Source organism: Halichoeres trimaculatus, unplaced genomic scaffold, assembly GCF_033239565.1.
Source record: "Halichoeres trimaculatus isolate MK-OKI-2021-1 unplaced genomic scaffold, fHalTri1.1 fHalTri1_scaffold_13, whole genome shotgun sequence".
NCBI lineage: Eukaryota > Metazoa > Chordata > Actinopteri > Labriformes > Labridae > Halichoeres > Halichoeres trimaculatus.
The window spans coordinates 5,315,001-5,336,735 of record NW_027437191.1 but is presented as its reverse complement, the minus strand read 5'-3'; the positions used below and the strand labels follow the sequence as shown (position 1 = coordinate 5,336,735).

General features: G+C 39.1%; 1 protein-coding gene across 1 annotated transcript; it reads left to right on the top strand.

Moving 5' to 3' along the window:
- Positions 1-406: 406 nt before the first annotated feature.
- LOC141802418 (uncharacterized) lies at positions 407-12,358 on the top strand. Its single transcript, XM_074685971.1, has 2 exons — positions 407-962; positions 7,399-12,358. Exons 1-2 carry the CDS (start codon positions 794-796, stop codon positions 11,808-11,810), a joined length of 4,581 nt encoding a protein of 1,526 aa, XP_074542072.1. The 5' UTR covers positions 407-793; the 3' UTR covers positions 11,811-12,358.
- The last annotated feature ends 9,377 nt before the right edge of the window (positions 12,359-21,735 follow it).

Here is a 21,735-nt window from a genome sequence, read left to right as displayed (position 1 = left end):
TCCGAGTGACAACATAACAGTGTCTAATATTGTTAATTAAAATATATTATCATTGGCATGATTGGACAGGAATTGAACTCACAAATGCCAGTTACGAGTCCATTATAGTAGCAGTGCACTACAAAGCACCTTAATGTGACATGATTCTGTGTGATATATGATTCTCATATTATGGTGCTAAACCCTACAATAACTGTTTTACTTTACTCAGAGTAGTCTATCATGTTGTGTTGGATCTTCAGTACTGAATGTAACTGTGAAACCGAACCTCTGCCAATCAGGTGCTTCGTTTGATGTCCGAGCCACAGCAGTGAATCGATACACTCAACTGTTTCATACGTCACTCAACTGTTTCGTACGTCACTCGGCACGTGATACACGCTCCGGCACAGTGCTTCGATACGTTTGCTTCATGAGCTACGGCGCATGTGTTGGAGCCTCGGGTATCAGCGGACCATCACTACTAACGGCTGCTTCTGCTTGGAATTGAGAACGCTTTTACTTTCCTTTCGGATCGACATTGAGTCACATTTGTCTTGAGAATTGCTGAATTTCGTTGAAAAACTGAGTAGACGTTTGACGACTAAGGAAATACAAGTTTTTTAACCGCTTTTCACAAGTTTTTTTTTTTCATAGCTCGGCGGAAAGTGTCCACACACTCGGCCATGTTGGCACGCTCCCCCCAAAGTCAACCTTTTTCTGAAAGGCTTCTGTCAGACAACACAGAAAATCCCCTCGGAGAAAGACACTAGCTTTTAGTTTTCTATTTTGTACTCGACTCTTGGATGAAAAGATGTCCAGATTCAAGGATCTTGAAGATTTATTCGAGCGGCGGCTGCTCGCTGCGGTTATCAGTGACATGGACGAACAAAGAACACCGTGTGGATACGAAGAGGAGCTCCAGCGACAAAGTGAACTACTGGATGTGATTTTAATACCTGAGATAAAGCTGCACAGAGCAGGTTGGTTTCTGAACATGTGTGTGATAATGTTTTGGGGAATCCATCGAGAAATCAATGTTTAAAGGCGAAAGCTCTGACCTCAAACTATGTATGCGTTAATGTGATTTAAGTCGTGATAAAAGCCACTACAAATTCTAATGATGATCTGCTGTGTCGAAAAAATGGGTTTATTCAGGTTTTCATCCTAGTTTGGTTCTATAAACTATTATATATATGTGAGTGTTTGTGTCAAAATATCATCAACAGATAAGTTTTTCATGATTATCTGAAACCATTTTGGGAAGATGCATCCGCGGAGAGTCGTCAGTGAAGGGCCTTATTCTCATTTTTAGGCAGAAACTCCAGTTGATCTCTGCTGACACTAATGTAACGTCTCCGGTGGAAGTTGTTTCAGACTTTCTGAAACGATTTCCACCGATGGCTGTGTCACTCGTGCTTGTCTTCCCTCACGAGTCAACATATCCATTAACAGTGCAGTAAATCACAATTAAAAACATCAAGGACTGCTAATAAGTTAGCACGGATGATATATCCTCCATGCTAACAGGATAAGTGCAGTGCTACATCAGTGACGTGTTCGTGAATGATTTGTTCGGGAGAAAACGAAGCACATGGGCGATATTAGCCGAACTTACTCACTGACTGAACGTGGCAACTCTGTATGAAGTTGAATTGCGCTTTTCTCTGTTTTATAGATCAATTCATAGCCGACGTCATCAAAATCGTGCGTTCGCGTTTTTGGACCGAGGTCAAGCCAGCACAGAAATACAAACACTCGGTCAAGCCAGCCCACACGTTGTTTTGTGGTGAGCGAATATATGGCACATTACGGTAATAACGGCAAACGCCTCATTTCAAAGTAAAAGCAATCAGACTGATAGAACCAAAAGTGAGGATTAAACTCAGACAAAAACCAGCTCATTCTGATGTTGAATTTCAAAACAAAAGCCCTCTAAACTTTCAAATCTCAATGTATTTTCTCAATAATTAGATTATAATTATTAAAACATCTGTTGTTTTAACTGGACAATTAAAAAAAAGTTTTTTTTTCCTGAGTGTCATCCTGAGGTCAAGTACTATCAGTCCAAAGTGGAATAGTTCAGTTGTAACTACAGATTTTTTAATAATTAAAAATCTTAATATTGAGTATATACAGTGAGATTTGAAAGTTTAGAGGGCTTTTATTTTTAAAAATTCCACATCCGTATATTTTTTTCTCTAAGTGTCATCCTGGGGTCAAGTACTATCAGTCTTAAGTAGAATTGTCCAGTTATAACTACAGATTTTTTAATAATTATTTTCCTAAAAATTGAGAAAATACAGGGAGATTTGAAAGTTTGGAGGGCTTTATTTTGAAGTTCAGCATTAGAATGAACTGATTTTTTCTGGGTGTCATCCTGAGGTCAAGTACTATCAGTCTGAGGTGGAATGATTCAGTTACAACAACAGTTTTTTTTTTACAATTATAAATCTATATTTAGAGAAAATACAGTGAGATTTGAAAGTTTAGAGGGCTTTTATTTTGAAATTCCACATCAGAATAAACTGATTTTTTTCTCATGTCTTGTACTATCAGCCAGATTGCTTTTACTTTGAAAGTAGGTGTTTGCCGCTATTACCGTAATGTGCCATGTATGTGCACACCACAAAACAACATGTGGGCTGGCTTGACCAAGGCCGTTTTCGAATTTGCATACTATACTAGCAGTGCCTACTGATTCGACCAAAATGCAGTATGCAGTATGTGAACAAATGTCAGAGTTGTAGTATGAGAAAAACACCCGGATGACGTACTGAATCAGGAAAAATCCACAGTATGCATCGGACCAGTGTGCTTCACATACTGTTACCCACAATGCAACGCGCCTGGTCCCGTATCAGAATTGAAAATGGCAGAGAGCGGAGCAGGAGACCAGAGTAGCAGAGGAATATAAATATAAGAGCCATTTCTTTTTTATCTTTAAATCCTCATCATCTCCACCACTGAAAGTTAATATCAAATGCTCTCTCTGGCTATTTGCAGATAAGTTACTCGTGGTTTGTTTATTTTCTACATTTTCAATAAAGATTTTTGGGGAAAAAAAGTCAGCAGTAGCCAACTTCCATTTTCTTCGAACTGAAGACCAGCGTAGCATACTACAAAAATTAACCCAACTGAACAGTCATACTACATACTGCTTATGAAAGTAGTATGTAGTAGGCACTGCCTACTACATACTACTTTCATAAGCAGTATGTAGTAGGCGAATTCGAAAACAGCCAATGTGTTTCTACTTGTGTGCTGGTTTGACTTCAGTACATTTTGGTGACTGAAGTGGCGTTTAGCTCATGTCATGTTTGTCAACTTACACCTAAGCCTATCCAAACATTAAAGCTGGCTCCTATGAGTCCTGTCGTGACGGTGTCTGAGCCGTTTGAACATTTGATCAGTGACTGGTATGTCCCCCATCCAGGTCCAAGTCAGGTTCTGTTTATATACTCACTGTCATGAGCCAAAGCACGTGTTACCTCTTCTAATCCTTTACGTACAATAACGGCTAGATCTGTGGTGCGAGCACTCTCTCGGTTTTTCATTTCTGTGGCATTCCTAAAGTGATTGTAAGGAAATGGTGTTTATATCATATATCCAAGTTGAAATTTTACTGTTTTCCCACACTTCAATACCTGTTAGAAGGAGCAGGGTACTCTGTGTCAGTCATTTTTCTCACACTACAGCCTTCCAAACCATGAAGGGTACTCAACAGATTTAATTCGTCACTCAAAATAATGTCTCAGTATTGAATTTCCCAAATACTTCAATTACCTCTTCACCATTCCCAGCATGTTTGATAATCGGAGAGATGATGACCAGGATGCAACCAAGTTGTCTGTTATGCATTTAGTCTAAAAACACTGCTAAATAAGGCTCTAGTTCTCATCATGTCTCTTCGTCCTGGCAGACTACCTGCGTTTGTTTATATCTGGCACGCCACGCGCGGACTGATACACTAAGCGGCAAACACCTGGTACACAGCTGTGGCTCTGCAGCGGAGGTAGCGCAGTTTTACGACACAATGAGAACTAGAGCCTTATTTAGCGGTGTTTTTGTGTGAAAGTAACGCGCTGAAAATTCTCTAAATAAAGCGTGAATGCAGACAGATATCAGACTTTTTTTGTCGGGAGTCTGTTTATTTGTGTTTTTGGTCAAGTAAAAATGGTCCCGTCTGAGTGCAGAGGAAACCTGCAGAGGAGCAGGGAGGGGGTGTTTGGTGCGAGCGCTCTGGGCTTCTGCTGCACAAAAACACTGCTGTAGGGGTAATTTCTGCCCTAAACCTTGTGATAGGACCCAACTTGTTCCATCCCAGAGTATCACTTTTAATGCTTCCTCTTTCACAGTCACTGAACAAGACATTGTGGATTGAATTCTCCCTCTCTTCCACTGGCTCAGTCAGTCTCCTCCACCTGAACTCTCCTGTTCTGAAGAGAGAGCACCGTCTCGTACACGCGCAGTGCGTATGCACATCACACACCGAAGACAGACAGAACTTCACATAGACACGTGTTTCACTATTTCAGAGTCAGCCTTCTCACAATAAGATTCACTCTGCTCTAAACTCTCCTGATTGAAGAGGATGCTCCGTTAGAGCATGTCAGAGCTTATGTTAGAGAGATCAGGGAAACCACAGGATGGATCAACTTTTCAACCAGTACAAGAGTGACTCGTGACATGTCGTGTCAACATGGAAAAAAAGAAAACAGCTGAGGCTCTGATAGACTCTTTCTTAACAAGTGCTGCATCATTACCTGTCTCTGTCTCTGAGGTGTCCCGAGCGTCTTTGGATCAAACCAACTAAGAGAGAGGGGTGGATGGTTTTTGAGTTTTCGATACAACGCCCGACTGGACTTACTCTGAAAAAATACTTCATTTTTCTTTGATCCTAAACTTGAATTAAGTGTTTAGTTCATATTTTTTCACAGTTTTTGTTGTTTTAGAGTAAATATTCAGAAAATTTTAATGCCTGCTTTTCTTTTGTGAATAATTTCTTGCATTCTGGTTATGTTATATTGCTGAGACATTGTTTAGTTATACCTTGCTTTTGCCTTGGTTCTCCTGACCTCATAGAAATGTAGAACTTCATATTGCAGTGAAAAATGAGTCCACAGTGAGAAAAAATGTGACAGAAGCAAAAACCAGCCTGAATGCCAATCAGCTTATATGGGGTGCTACAATATGTAGATTCTATAAAGATGGAACCACACCACTTTGTTCCTGTGTTCCTTATGCCTCAGGGTACCTGAAAGTGTGTTGTATATACTCCCACCTTATTCTGGGAATTTTTTAAAATCAGATCTATAGAGGTGCTGCACTTCACTTTACAGAGAAAAATCACACCACAGTGAGTAAAACTATGACTGACGCAAAAATTGCTTAGAAAGTGCTTGGAATTCAGTACAATTTTATTTGAATTGGTCATTATGTAATTGCATGTTTTCTATTTCTTCTTTTTTTAGTTTTTTTTTGGTCTTACTCCTGTTTCCTTTTTTATTTTATTTTATTTTTTTTGCATTTTGAAACTCTACTGGGAACCTTTTTTAGATCAGTGATTCCCAACATGTGGGCCACAGTCCCCTGGTGGGCCGCGAAGGTACTGCAAGTGGGCTGCCAAAGCTTTTCCAAAATAGTTTGATTTCTGTGAGGGTGGGGATGTAATTATGTAAAATTAAAAAAGTGGCAACATGTCAGATGCTGTGTTAGTGACTGTGGAGCCTCCAACATGTAAAGGATCGTGGCACACCGCTACGACAAAGTAAACGCTGCCATGCCTTCTGAATTATGATCTTTTCTTTTTCTGATATTTCAGACGTAAATTACATTGCACATGACTCTTGTATGCAACTAAAACTTTCAGAATGCCACAAACATTTTTGACGCTGCCCCGGAATCAAACAGTTATCTTTCAGAAGCGAATCATCTCTCTGTGTTCTCATGTGAACAACTCACACTCATGGTTGGATCATGTCACGGTCTAAAATGATAAAAGACAGAGCTCTGGTGGGTATTTGCCATTCACAGTTCTCAGCTCTCAGCATCGCGTACAGCAGCCTTCTGCTCAGATGTGCACAAGATGCACAGTTACTGGAGAAAACACAACTCCACGCTGACCCTGATCATTCATTAGTGTTATTAGTGTTTGCAGATGCACGTTTTCTCTTACTCGGTGGTGTATATTTGCTTGAAACTTCATCCTGATCAGCTTGTGGAGTCTGTGATGATGACCGGTGCGGTGCTTACGCTGAGTTCATTTGCGCATATTACACTGCAGCTGATCGCTTCCTTCTCCCGCTCGTCCAGGAGTCACCTTTCTGCTCTCTTTGGGACAGAAGTTAAAGTTTTGTTGTTTTCCTCTCATTCTTTATAAATCAGCAGAGGAGTTTCCCTCCAGCTTTCAAACCTGAAAGCCTTCATGCCACACTGTACCTCTGTGCAGGGGCGTGTCCAGACTTTCAGACTGGGGGGGCACAATGAGAGCATCAGCATAGGTGGGTGGGTGTGGGGTGCAAACAAACAAATTATTACCATTTGTCTTGACTCACTATTTTAACTATGAGTAACTATGATTGTATGAATATTACAACCCAGTGTATGATTTTAGAATAAAATGTACTATATATTACTGTGCATCAGCCTGTCTAATAAATTTGAAATACTTTTTTAAGCCCAGATAAAAAGATGGAGCTGACTGTAAACTGTGTCATTAGATAAGGCTAAACTATGTTTGTGTTAAATTGATAATTAATCTATAAAGGTTTTAAGATGTATGTTTTTATGTATTAACCGGTCGGGGGTGGGCCGCGAAAATGTCTGAGACTTAAAAGTGGTCCCTGAGTTGGAAAAGGTTGGGAACCACTGTTTTAGATCAAACAGGGAAAAATTTGATTCTGGAACTGGTTAAGACCAGTTAAAAAATGTTGCAATTTTTGAACTGGTCTTGACATTTGTACCAGGTGTGTGTTATTGTTTTAGCAGCTTTTAGTGCACTAAATTCACAGATTATTGGCTTTAGGCTTTTGTCTTGCTTGAGTACAAATGGCACTTTACATTTATATTTAGAGGCTGTTAGGACACAGCTTCTCTCAGTGCTACTCTTGCCCCATGTGTTCAACACCGCACATGCTCCTCCTAAAGAATGATCTAATTTCTCTAATGCTACTTTGCATTATATGAATCCATATCTTTGGTTAATAGATGTGTGTAAACAGGTGAACTCTACCTTCAGTTCTTCTTTCAGATCAATGTCTCAACAAGCAGGAGGCTCCTGTAATCATTTGTCCAGTATATGAGATTGTCATTACAGTTCAGCAGTAGTGCTGAAAATAAATACCTGAGTTTTTTTCTTTCAGATTCTCCATCAGGAAGATGATCTAATATCTATTATTTGTTCACTGTGTCCTGCAGATGTTCAGCTACTAATGGTGAAGAAAGAGGAGCTTCCCCCTGAGCAGCAGAAGAGGAGCCCCTATCCAGACCAGGAGGATAATGAGACCCCACTTATTAAAGAGGAACAGGAGGAACTGTGGACTGGTCAGGGCAGAGAGCAGCTTCAAGAACTGGAGGAGGCTGATACCAAGGTCCTGTTTCCTTCAGTCCATATGAAGAGTGAAAATGATGGAGAGGAATCTGAGTCCTCACTGCTTTATCAGAGACCAACTGACCATATGGAAACAGCAGCTGGTGGAGAGGACTGTGGAAGACCAGAACCAGAGAGGAGCTCAGATCCAGAGAGAAATTTACAATCAGAGATTGAAGTTCAGACTCAACCACCGTACAGCTGTTCTGAATGTGGAAAAACATTTACCATGAAAGGTAATCTGAAAAAACACATACTCCGTCACACAGTAAAACCGTTCATCTGCTCAGTCTGTGGAGAAGGATTTAACACACCAAGTCTCCTGGATGTACATTTCAGTGTTCACACAGGGAAAAAACCTTACACCTGTCCTGAATGTGGTAAAGGATATTACTACCTAGTTTCCCTTGAAAAACATATAGTTTTACACTCAGACCAAAGACGTTTCATCTGTTGTAAATGTGGGCATGGATTTCTCCGTAAAAAAGGTCTGATTAAACATAGGACTGTTAACTCGATTAAAAAACCTCACCGCTGCCGTAAATGTGGTGACAGAGTTAAGAGTCAATGTGATCTTTCAATTCACGTTATCCGTCACAAAAACCCCACTAAAAAACAAGAAAATCTCACAAAAAAACGAGAAAAATTGAAAAAGAAACAAGAAAAACTCACAGAAAAACAAGAAAAACCATTCCTCTGTCATGTATGTGATAAAGGATTTAGCTGCAAAGAAGATCTGAAGGAACATGAATCGAGTCACTCAAATTTAAAACCTTGTCGCTGTGATGAAAGAAATCTGACTACACATATGGAAAATCACTCAGACATGGTGGGCAATCACTTAGAAGAAGAACCTGATGTCCACAGTGGTGTTAATGAGTCCCCACTCATGACAGAGGAACAGGAGGAACTGTGGACTGGTCAGGGCAGTGAGCAGCTTCAAGAACTGGAGGAGGCTGATACCAAGGTCCTGTTTCCTTCAGTCCATATGAAGAGTGAAAATGATGGAGAGGCACCTGAGTCCTCACTGCTTCATCAGAGACTAACTGACCATATGGAAACAGCAGCTGGTGGAGAGGACTGTGGAAGACCAGAACCAGAGAGGAGCTCAGATCCAGAAAGAAATTTCCAACCAGAGATTGAAGTTCAGACTCAACCACCGTACAGCTGTTCTGAATGTGGTAAAGCATTCACCCTTCAAAGATATCTGAAAAAACACATTCTTCGTCACAGAGCAAAACCGTTCATCTGCTCTGTCTGTGGAGAAGTATTTAACACACCAAGTCTCCTGGATGTACATTTCAGTGTTCACACAGGGAAAAAACCTTACACCTGTCCCAAATGTGGTAAAGGATATTACTATCTAGCTTCCCTGGAAAAACATATAGTTTTACACCCAGACCAAAGACCTTTCATCTGTTGTAAATGTGGGCGTGGATTTCTCAGTAAAAAAGGTCTGATTAATCATAGGACTGCTCACTCGATTAAAAAACCTCACCGCTGCCGTGAATGTGGTGAAAGGTTTAAGAGTCAATGCGATCTTTCAATTCACGTTATCCGTCACAAAACACTCACAAAAAAACAAGAAAAATTGAAAAAGAAACAAGAAAAACTCACAGAAAAACAAGAAAAACCATTCCTCTGTCATGTATGTGATAAAGGATTTAGCTGCAAAGAAGATCTGAAGGAACATGGATCGAGTCACTCAAATTTAAAACCTTGTCGCTGTGATGAAAGAAATCTGACTACACATATGGAAAGTCACTCAGACATGGTGGGCAATCACTTAGAAGAAGAACCTGATGTCCACAATGATGTTAATGAGTCCCCACTCATGACAGAGGAACAGGAGGAACTGTGGATCGGTCAGAGCAGAGAGCAGCTTCAAGAACTGGAGCAGGCTGATACCAAGGTCCTGTTTCTTTCAGTCCATGTGAAGAGTGAAAATGATGAAGAGGCACCTGAGTCCTCACTGCTTCATCAGAGACTAACTTACCATATGGTAACAGCAGCTGGTGGAGAGGACTGTGGAGGACCAGAACCAGAGAGGAGCTCAGATCCAGAGAGAAATTTACAACCAGAGATTGAGGTTAAGATTGAAGCCTCCTCAGATACTGGATCCAAACCTGAAGAATCCTTAGATACTGAATCAGAGATTGAAGCCTCCTCAAGTACTGGATCAGGGACTGAAGATGATGAGTCCCCACTCATTAAAGAGGAACAGGAGGATAATGAGTTCCCACTCATTACAGAGGAACAGGAGGAACTGTGGACTGGTCAGGGCAGAGAGCAGCTTCAAGAACTGGAGGAGGCTGATATCAAGGTCCTGTTTCCTTCAGTCCATATGAAGAGTGAAAATGATGAAGAGGAACCTCAGTCCTCACTGTTTCATCAGAGACCAACTTACCATATGGAAACAGCAGCTGGTGGAGAGGACTGTGGAAGACCAGAACCAGAGAGGAGCTCAGATCCAGAAAGAAATTCACAACCAGAGATTCAGGTTAAGATTGAAGCCTCCCTAGATACTGGATCAGAGATTGAAGCCTCCTTGGATACTGGATCAGGGACTGCAGATAGGGCAGGTGACTGGAAGGAGAGCAGAGACTGTCCTAAAAAATTAAAGTCTGCTGCAAACAATAAAACAGAGACTGTAGAGTCACACAATTGTCCTGAATCGCTTAAAACCAATCATGTGGTTTCTCTCCCAGAAACAAGACCTTACATTTGCTCAAAGTGTGGAGAAGGATTTGAGAATGACCTCGATTGGAGTGGACACATGTTAGATCACTTTAAAAGAAAAACTTACAGCTGTTCTGAATGTGGGGAAGTATTTAACCTGAAACGTCATCTGGCCTCGCATATGTTGGTTCACTCAAAAGAAAAAACTTACAGCTGTTCTGAATGTGGGGAAGTATTTAACCTAAAACGCCATCTGACCTCACATATGTTGGTTCACTCAAAAGAAAAAACGTACAGCTGCTCTGAATGTGGGAAAATATTTAAACGAAACTCAAGTATGATTAAACATAAGTTATGTCACTCAAAAGAGAAACCCTTCAGCTGCACTGACTGTGGAAAAAAATTTGGTCGCAATGCAGACCTTACTATACATATGTTTGTACACTCCAAAGAGAAACGCTTCAGCTGCACTGACTGTGGTAAAAAATTTAGTCGCAATGCAGACCTTAATATACATAGGTTTGTTCACTCAAAAGAGAAACCCTTCAGCTGCACTGACTGTGGTAAAAAATTTAGTCGCAATGCAGACCTTAATATACATAGGTTTGTGCACTTAAAAGAGAAACCTTTCAGCTGCACTGACTGTGGTAAAAAATTTAGTTACAAAAGAAGCCTGACTGCACATATGGTTGTCCACACTGAAGAAAAACCTTTCAGCTGCACTGACTGTGGAAAAAAATTTAGTCGCAAATCAGACCTGACTTCACATATGGTTGTCCACACCAAAGAAAAACCTTTCAGCTGCACTAAATGTGGTGAAAAATTTGGTCGCAGATCAAACCTGACTGCACATATGGCTGTCCACACTGAAGAAAAACCTTTCAGCTGCACTGACTGTGGCAAAAAATTTAGTCGCAACTCAACCCTGACTGCACATATGGTTGTCCACACTGAAGAAAAACCTTTCAGCTGCACTGAATGTGGCAAAAAATTTAGTCGCAACTCAACCCTGACTGCACATATGGTTGTCCACACTGAAGAAAAACGTTTCATCTGCACTGAATGTGGCAAAGAATTTGGTTGCAAAGCAGACATGACTTCACATATGGTTGTCCACCACCATGAAGAAAAACGTTTCATCTGCACTAAATGCCCGAAAAAATTTTATTACAAAAAACACCTGACTACACATATGGTGCTCCACCACAATGAAAAACCTTTCAGCTGCACTAAATGTCCTAAAAAAATTTTTCTCAAAAAAAACCTGACTAAACATATGGTTGTCCACAATGAAGAAAAATTGTTTAGCTGCACTAAATGCCAGAAAAAATTTAGTCACAACTCAGCCCTGACTGCACATATGGTTGTCCACCGCAGTAAAAAAAGTTTCAGCTGCACTAAATGCCCGAAAAAATTTAGTCGCAACTCAGCCCTGACTGCACATATGCTTGATCACGCTAAACGTTACGAGTGCTTTGGATGTGGCAGAAGATTTAGACGCAAATCATATCTGACAAAACATCAGCTTTCTCACAGTAGGAAAACCTTACAGCTGCCCTGAATGTGCAAAAAGATTTAAGCTCCAAAAAAGTTTAACACCTTTGTTCGTAAATTAAGGACACTTCTTTTCTTCTTCACACCAACACACAGCAGGGAGGTAAACCTCCTCAGCCACTCTGAATGAAGCTGGTTGACTTTGTGTTGATTTTATGAGAGACTGTAAACAGTGCATCCTGAAAATACTGCCCATTCTTCACTTTTTCCACATTTTGTTATGTTACAGCCTTATTCCAACATGGAATAAATCTTTTTTTTTTCTTAGAAATTCTACACACAACACTCCACAATTGTAACTGTGATTTATTTTTTTATCAATTTATTTGAAACCTTGTTTGTTTATTGTAAATAAAAAAAACTAAGAGATCAAATGTACATATGTATTTCATTAAACATTTTACTCAATATCCACAAGTGTAAGTATTGTCTTGCTCACCTCACTGAGTTGATGCTCTGTTCTGGGGAGATGACGCCTGATTTACATCCTGCACTAACTAGTTTTTCCATCCAGCTCGAGAGTCAAACCTATGCCCAGAGTTAACACGTAGCTGAATAAAATAATATATGATGGGGAAGATAAGCTAACAGGTCTGTGAGAGCCAGAATTCTTGCAGGTTGATAGGTGATCAAATACTTCTTTCATGAAATAAAAATGCAAATCAGTTTTTTAAAAGTACAATGTGATTTTCTTAATTTATTTAGATTCTGTCTCACAGTTGACGTGTAACTAGGATAAAAAAAAGAAAAAGTTTTGTTGGATTACTTAAACTATTCAAGTACATTTCACCATTAGATATACAGAGTAATGATTAACATTATAAAAGATTGAAGGAAGTAATTTTTGTTGTGATGGTGTTTTGTAACCATGAGTGGGGAGGGAATGCAGTGGATATGACACTCTGCTGTACATTGGGATGGTGCATGGGGACATATGCTGTCTGTGCTCCACATGGCACTGACTGCCTGTTAGTCCTCAACAGCACAGACTGTCTGTGCTCTGCACACAGCAGCATAGATAGTAGTGATGGTGAGATGAAGCCTCATGAAGCATCGAACCACTTGAGCCAAGTGGTTCGAGAAAGGGTTCATCTCTCGAAGCTTCATTTGCTCACGAAACCACCTGCTGGTCAGGCACATAATCACAGGCAGTTATAGCTTAACCACATAATGTGTGATTCATTGAACTTCTGTGCCTGTTTTTGCTCTTGGGAACAACTGTTAATTACAAAAATGAATTAAAAAAACGTTCAACCAAATAAATTCTCTACATAAATGAACACATATTCATATAAAACAGCATTTTTTAATATTCTGTGTGTAAATTTCCCATAAATGGTAGTATCAATGATATGGCAGGTTGTGTAATAATGCTTTTCTGTTGCTTTAGGAAAATCGCATGAGCTCAAACAGGCAGAGCACAGTGAAAGTGTGTAACTAGGGAGCACTGAATATGCGTATACATGGGCAATATAATATAATATACATTACAGGGGAGATTTTACTCATTTTCATTTTGAACTAATGGTTCTTCAACTGTTTCAAACTATTTTCAAACTAAAAATGCTTTCCCAAATCTACTATCAACACTATCAGTGACTGATCAACTCTATCAAAAACCTACATTTTGAATGGAGCCTGATGGGTTTATGCTGCTGTCAAACCTCGGGGTAAGCTCTGAACCACTTTCCGAAGCAGTCACGTGGTACAGTTGGGCAACGAGGCTTCGGACGTCATCATTTTGGGCTCCTCCTCCTAATGAAGCAAGCCTCGATACGCGCTTCAAGGGAACGCCCCCTTCATTACTCGATACACACTTCGAAGCCTCGGCACATCTTTTAACATCACTAATAGATAGCTATGCTTCATGACACGGACTGACTGTCTGTGCTCTACATGTCACAGTGAATCTTTTTTAGTTAACTTTGAAATAACACTACTGGGACAGCATTTTGATTGGGGTGCAGTGATTCATGCTGTGAAACACAGGAAGCCCATCTGTAGCTCGTGTACAGACAGTCTATAGCATTAAGCACAGACAGGTGATCTGCGACATGTGGCACACAGACAGCAAATCTGTATTATGAGGTACACAGATGCTGGTCTGTACCATTGAGCAAGGACAGACAAGCAGTCTTTATTCATCAAGCGCATACAGCCTGTGCCTTCATGTACAGCAGGGTCTCATATCCACTGGGTTACCTCCTCACTCACTGTTACCAAACAGCAAAAAATTACTTTGCTAAAACCATTATCCTAAAATGTAGAGAAGCAGTTTTTATGAAGTTTGGTTACAGAGAATATTTAATTGAAAAGTTGAAAATTTTAGGCTAGCTTGTCTGAATTTTGAGTTGGATTAATACGAGGTGATGATTTAAAAAGAATCAAATTACTAAGCACATGAGACTTAAACCACTGATGTTAGTCCAGCATTAAACAGTTTTTGAAAAATCTGTGTGGGTTACCAATGGAAACAGTTTTACTAAGTCTGACCAATAGTTTATTTTTACAGTGCAGTGAAGTTCAAGTCGGTTACTTTTAGCATTAAAGTTGAAGCTTCTTAAACCTTTTATTTAATTCATCATGACTCAAATCGTTTGAGTGAAATCACTTGTCTCAATTTTAAAACAGTGCAGTTCTTGCCAAAGACCTCAGTTTCATTTTGATTGATTGATTTTGATTATTTTTAATGAAACTCTCCTGAGAAGGTTTGCTAACAAACAACTTCTGGGTTAACAGTGCTGATCAAAGGACGGTTTATTGTAAAACACTTAGTTATTGCAACCATGATTGAGGAGTGTTTAAAGTAAGACTGTGTGGTGTTATTTTTTATCAACACTGCAAAGTCACTCCACAGTACTATGATTTAACACCAGCTTAGAGTTAGAAGCTGTAAAACAAAACCAAGAATTTAACACGTTACTCCAAAATGGTCTAACACTGGAAGTTTAAAGGGAATTTGCTGTGTATGTGAAAAGCTGTCTCTCTGCTTTCACCCCCAGTTCTTTGTGTTTGCTGATCGGGTTGAGTTTTTTAAGGGAGAAGAGTCAGAGGGGGAGAACACAGTCTATGGACAGCTGACTGTCTCCTGTCACTTTAAAGACCTAGATCCAGCAGAACCTGAAGGAGCTGATGTAAAACTGTCTTTCTGTTTCTGAAAGTCTTTTAAAGAAAACAGCTCCCAAGTTTAATTCAGTTTCACCCACACAAACACACACACACACGGTTAATGAGAACAGAGAGGAAGCTCTGAAAGTGAAAGTAATTCTTTCATTTGCCATCTTGATTCAGAGGACAGAGCAGGACAGTGAGGCACGGTGAGTGTTAATCCAATATTTGTATCATTTCACTTTTAAAGTCACGGGTGGAGTCTTCCCTTTGTGAACCGTAAAGAAAAAAAAGCTTCAAATGAACTCAACAGCTGGATTGAAAAGTGAACATAGCTCTTGCTGCTCTCTGTACGTGTGTGTGTGTGTGTGTGTGTTGCCATAGGCGCAAATCCCAGGGGGGACGCCGGGGTTATGTCCCCCCCTTCCATAAAGTTGTCCCCCCTAAAAAATCCAGTTGTAATTAATTTTCTCATAGTAACGTTTTCTTTTTCAATGGTGTAATACAAGTCATGCTACTTAAAACACAAAGATTGATGAGTTTAACTATGAAAGATCACACACACCCCTCCCCGCGTGATCCTCGCAGTGGTTTGATCCAATCCATTTCTCCCGGCATGGATGCTGCAGCCGCGCACACACGCACACAAATAAAGGCATACAGACCGAGTGGAGGGTCGCGGTCAAGTAAGTAGCTTTCACTGAAAGACTTATCAATCATAACTTCACTTGTTAAACAGACACACAGAGAAAATGAAAAGCAAATGTCAACTCCTTTGTCCGAAGTCTGACAGTATGCTATGCTTTAAAAAAAAAAAAAAAAAGGCGCTGATTAAGCTTTCCATCCGATGTGGTGCGCACACACAGACACAGACTACAGAGCAGGGGCGAAAATCCCGTTTCATTGTTGGGGGGGACAATAAACAGTAAAATCTCAGAGACTGATTCCTAGGGGGGGACATAAAAATAAATGCTATAATTTTTGCTGTGTTGTTTCATATTGTGTTATTAAACAGTGACTAGTCCCAACTATGGATAATCAGCCAAGATTTAATTTTCCTTTAGTTCATGAAAAAATGTTTTGGCAGGAATGTGGAAGCAACACGTCCACAACACTATGAACTCAATAATTAGTATTTTATATACAAATTAATGAAAAAAGTGTTGATTTTAATTGGAGGACAATAAGGGGTGTAAATTAACAGCCAGAATGGAATTAGAAACTGGATCTATTCAAGATCTAAGTCACAGTCATAACTACTTTATTTTTACATCAACAAATCTAGAATAGAACATAAGACTTTAATAAATAATGGCTTCATCTATGAATTCATAAATCTCACTAGAGATGCCTCTATCTCACTAGAGGCATCTTAAATAGTTTTAATATTTGTGTCATAAATGAGAGGACGAGGATGTCAGCATGTCACCTGCCTGTCTTATCTGTCACAGCCTTCTTTGCATCATAGAGCAGAGACTGTTTGCCAGCCAGCAACAAACGGTGTGATAATTAACTTATAAATAGTTCAGTGTTTTAATGCACTTAATCACGATCCTTGGCGCTCTGTAGTCTGTGTCTGTGTGTGCGCACCACATCGGATGGAAAGCTTAATCAGCGCCTTTTTTTTTTTTTTTTTAAAGCATAGCATACTGTCAGACTTCGGACAAAGGAGTTGACATTTGCTTTTCATTTTCTCTGTGTGTCTGTTTAACAAGTGAAGTTATGATTGATAAGTCTTTCAGTGAAAGCTACTTACTTGACCGCGACCCTCCACTCGGTCTGTATGCCTTTATTTGTGTGCGTGTGTGCGCGGCTGCAGCATCCATGCCGGGAGAAATGGATTGGATCAAACCACTGCGAGGATCGTGCAGGGAGGGGCGTGTGTGATCTTTCATAGTTAAACTCATCAATCTTTGTGTTTTAAGTAGCATGACTTGTATTACACCATTGAAAAAGAAAACGTTACTATGAGAAAATTAATTACAACTGGATTTTTTTAGGGGGGACAACTTTATGGAAGGGGGGGACATGACCCCTGCGTCCCCCCCGGGATTTGCGCCTATGCTACAGAGCGTCAAGGATCGTGATTATGTGCATTAAAACACTGAACAATGTATAAGTTAATTATCTCACCGTTTGTTGCTGGCTGGCAAACAGCCTCTGCTCTATGATGCAAAGAAGGCTGTGACAGATAAGACAGACAGGTGACATGCTGACATCCTCGTCCTCTCATTTATGACACAAATATTAAAACTATTTAAGATGCCTCTAGTGAGACAGAGGCATCTCTAGTGAGATTTATGAATTCATAGATGAAGCCATTATTTATTAAAGTCTTATGTTCTATTCTAGATGTATTGATTTAAAAATAAAGTAGTTATGACTTTGACTTAGATCTTGAATAGATCCAGTTTCTAATTCCATTCTGGCTGTTAATTTACACCCCTTATTGTCCTCCAATTAAAATCAACACTTTTTTCATTAATTTGTATATAAAATACTAATTATTGAGTTCATAGTGTTGTGGACGTGTTGCTTCCACATTCCTGCCAAAACATTTTTTCATGAACTAAAGGAAAATTAAATCTCGGCTGATTATCCATAGTTGGGACTAGTCACTGTTTAATATCACAATATGAAACAACACAGCAAAAATTATAGCATTTATTTTTATGTCCCCCCCTAGGAATCAGTCTCTGAAATTTTACTGTTTATTGTCCCCCCCAACAATGAAACAGGATTTTCGCCCCTGTGTGTTGCCAGTATGTAAACTGTAAAAAAAAAATAAAAAAAGTTTTCCTTTTTTTTCCCGGTAAATATTGGCAGCTGTGGTTACTAGAGAAATATTATAATAACTACAGTAAAAACATAAACAGCTTTACAGAACAAGCTGTCAATTTTAAAGCTTAAAATGGTAAAATTTGCACAGCAAATACCCCGGTGTTAAACTTCCAGTCTTAGGCCAGCCAGAATTCCTTGCAACTGCCCTGCTCATGGTTGCAATGTTTGTTCTGTTTTTACAATAGCTTCTCTTTGTTCTGCACTGTTTACCCAGAAGTGTTTGCAATCAAATCTTCTAAGTAAGGTTAAATAAGAAAATAAGTTTTTGTTGGATTACTTTAACTACTCAAGAGCATTTTTACCATGAAACATTAATGGTAATGTCTAATGGCTGAGTGAGGAGGGAACACAGTGGATACTTTGTCTCCAGGAGGAGGAGGGGCTGCTAGCATCAGGCTAGCATAAACACACGGAGTGCAACAAATGAGCCTAACTAGCTCGTCAGGAGCAATGCAGGTTAACGCAGTATGAATCGGATGGAAAAAAGATAATTATAAAGCTAAATGCTACAGCCCCAGTGAAGAAATATTCCAGCTTCAAACCGAATGAGCAAGGTGAGCCCATCAACACGGACGAGCCAGTGTGCAGCAACAAAAAAAAGCAAAACGACAAACTCAAATGTCCACCTAGACACAACCACCTGACCCAGTTTTCCCAACTGGGGAAGAAACTGTGCCTGCAGATGCATAGCCTTCGTCCTGACAACACTCACTGAGGAGGGTTAGTTTGACCGACAGAGTAAATACAAACAGAACAGTGCAAGACAGTTTGTGCTCACAGGAAGTGTATTTTAAACGCTGCTAACTGAGATAACTAAACTGTTTATAGTTTGGGTTGAAGCTGATGAAGCCTCGTGGATGAGAGGAGAAACGTCGTCACTAACTCTGAACAGTCCAGTTGCCTGGATTTAAGTGTTTGGAATAACTCTGACCTGGACGTTGAGAATTTACATGGACACAGAAAGTGGACTTCACTACATCACAAAAGAAATGCTGCTCTGTATGTTTTTTTGTTTTTTTTCCCAAGTTCAAATGCAGTTTTCTGACTGACAGTCCATTTCATTTGTATTGTTTTGTTTGTTTTGTTGCTATATTTGAAATTAATTGATATTCCAATTACAATTGTAAAATAATCTTTGTCAAAAATAACATTTTATTACATTTGAAAGGGTGTATTGCATTATTTTGATATATTATTTTATAGACGGGGTTAATTTGGTCTCAATATTATAACGTCAATAATACACATTATCTTCAATAATTGTGTGACAATATATACTGTCCAGCAAAGCCCAGGCTTTTGTGTGTGTGTTTGTGTGTGTGTGCACTTTACTGTCCTTCTACACTCTCTCTGCAGACACACTGAGATTTCTCAACCCCTTCTGCTTCACACCTCTTTTCTCTGACTGGAACCTCCACCTGGATTTAGCCTCTTTCCGACTTGGCAACTGGAATGCTTAACTCAGAAATGACATCTCTCAGAGATTCCCATTCCCGATTTTCTTTATATGTAAATATATTTATCAGGGATATCAAACTCGTGCCATGGAGGGCCAAGAGGCTGCAGGTTTTCTTTCCAACCAGAAACTCCACCAGCTGATTTCACTAATTACTGTTGAAATCTTTCTCTCTCTCTCTCTCTCTCTCTCTCTCTCTCTCTCTCTCACTATATATATATATATATATATATATATATATATATATATATATATATATAAAAGTGCTGTCAGGCGATTAAAAAAATTAATCTAATCAATTACAGGATTTGTAATTAATTAATCTAATTAATCGCATTTTAATCTCATATCTGCTTAAGGTCCCAAAATAAAGAATTTTGAATTCCAGGACATTAAAATAACATTAAAAGACACACACACACAAAAAAAAACATTTAAAAATAAGGTGGGAATATTTACAACACATTTTTAGGTACCCTGATGCATAAGGAACACATGAAAAAAGTTTTATGGTTCTATCTTTACAAAATGTACGCATTCCTGCACTTAAGGTTAGCTGGTTTGATTTTTAGGACGGTTTTTGCTTTTACTCAATGTTGACTCAATTTTCACTGCAATATGAACTTCCATGCTTCTATGAGGGCAGGACAACCACGGCTAAAGGCTAAAAAACTGTGAGGAACTATGTACAAAACACTAAATTCAAGTCTTGGATCAAAGAAAAGTGAAGTATTTTCAGTTTAACATGCTCTGAACACACAAACTGTTGCTCATTGGTGCAGAGCAGCCCCAAGCTGAAACATGACACCAGGAAGATGGAAGGAAATTTTCAAAGAATTCTTTAGATTTAAATACAGGACAAATATTGATCATTCAGGGCTTGTTTAATGCAGTAAAGAGTGTAGAATTATCTGTTGTTGTTTTTTTTTTTTTTTTTTTTTTACAGAATCGAGCTGGAGCAAACGGTTGATTTTCTGCAGATTTTCAAAAAGGACGTGCGAATAAACGCGATGTGGAAGGCAGTCACAAATCACTCTCGCTTCCCTCCCTCCCGTTTTTTCACGTGTGATACATTCAGGGACCGTCGGAAATTTGAAAATCTGACGAGAACACCTCTTTTTCCAAGTAGGACACACAGTTTGTAAATGACAGATATTTAAAAATAAGTGCGTCTTTGAACACCCCGCGGATTTGGGATCCAGACTAATCAGCGTTAAATTTTATAACGCGTTAATATGCGGTGTAATTAATTATTCTAATTAACGCGTTAAAATGACAGCCCTAATATATATATATATATATATATATATATATATATATATATATATATATATATATATATATATATATATATAAACATAAATATCCCTGCTCTGTTTCTTCATCAGAGTCTCCTTGGTCTCAAAAAGTGACACAGACCCCTGTTACAAGCCATTTTAAAAAATGAGGTCCAACCAAACACCTTATTTTATTCTATTATTGTTAATATCATTTTTTAAATTGTGACATTCATTTTCACAAGTAACTACACTTTCATCTTTTCCTATTGCAAGGTGCCACCCAAATGTTTGCTTGTTAAAGTATCTCTGTCTTTAGTGTTCCTTTTTCACTGCTTTTTAATTATCTTTTTGGCCTGAAATAACTTTTATGGCTCGTTTTTGGATATGGACACAAAAATATTATGTTGGCAGTGGTGGTTTTAACAGATTTGTTCCTGTGTGTGTGTGCATAGATTTTAACTGTAACCATGGACACATTGTCTAAACACAAGATCAGCTGTAGCATGTCAATGCTAACTGGTGCTTGGTCCAATGTTCCCCCTGAGCTGGGATGAGGGAGGTGAGGATGATGTGCTGGTACTGCACTTAGAGCTGAGGAGACACTGCCTCTACATGGCTTTATGCTGAAGCAGGACTTGCTGCACATGCAGCAGCCATGATATTCCCTGAAAAGAGCGCAAGGTGGAAGGCCTGCTTATTGCCACTTGTGGCTTTCTTCTTCTTTATTTTTTTTTTTAGTTTTCTCTCTTACTTTTTTGTTAAATAGATTTCCCAAGTGTTGTGACACAGCAAATTTAATTCTATTTTTCCCAACAACCTAGTTTTATTAAGGATGCTCACGTTTCTTTACTTTAGCACACAGACACAAAATTATTCACAAATAACACCAAAAACTACCAGGGTCAGAATCATCAGCCCTCCTGAAGAACTGACCTTCTTTAAGAGCCAAAGTACAATCCAGTGAGGTGTTTCAGTCGTCTGCTTTAACTCGTGAATGCTCAAGGTTTGCAATCAATGTTGGCAATGAATGTACGAATGAATGAGTGAATGAATAAACCAACCAAACCAATCTATCTATCTAGTTAAAGCCCATAAATAGCTGTAGTAAGCCAGATAACTACCTGTAGTGAACATTGTTACAAATTATTAGAAAATGAGATGGTAAGGACTTTGTTTATGAAACCTTTAAACAAAGAAAGACCAACATAAACTGCTGAAACCACATTTTTATTGAACATTTTGTTCAT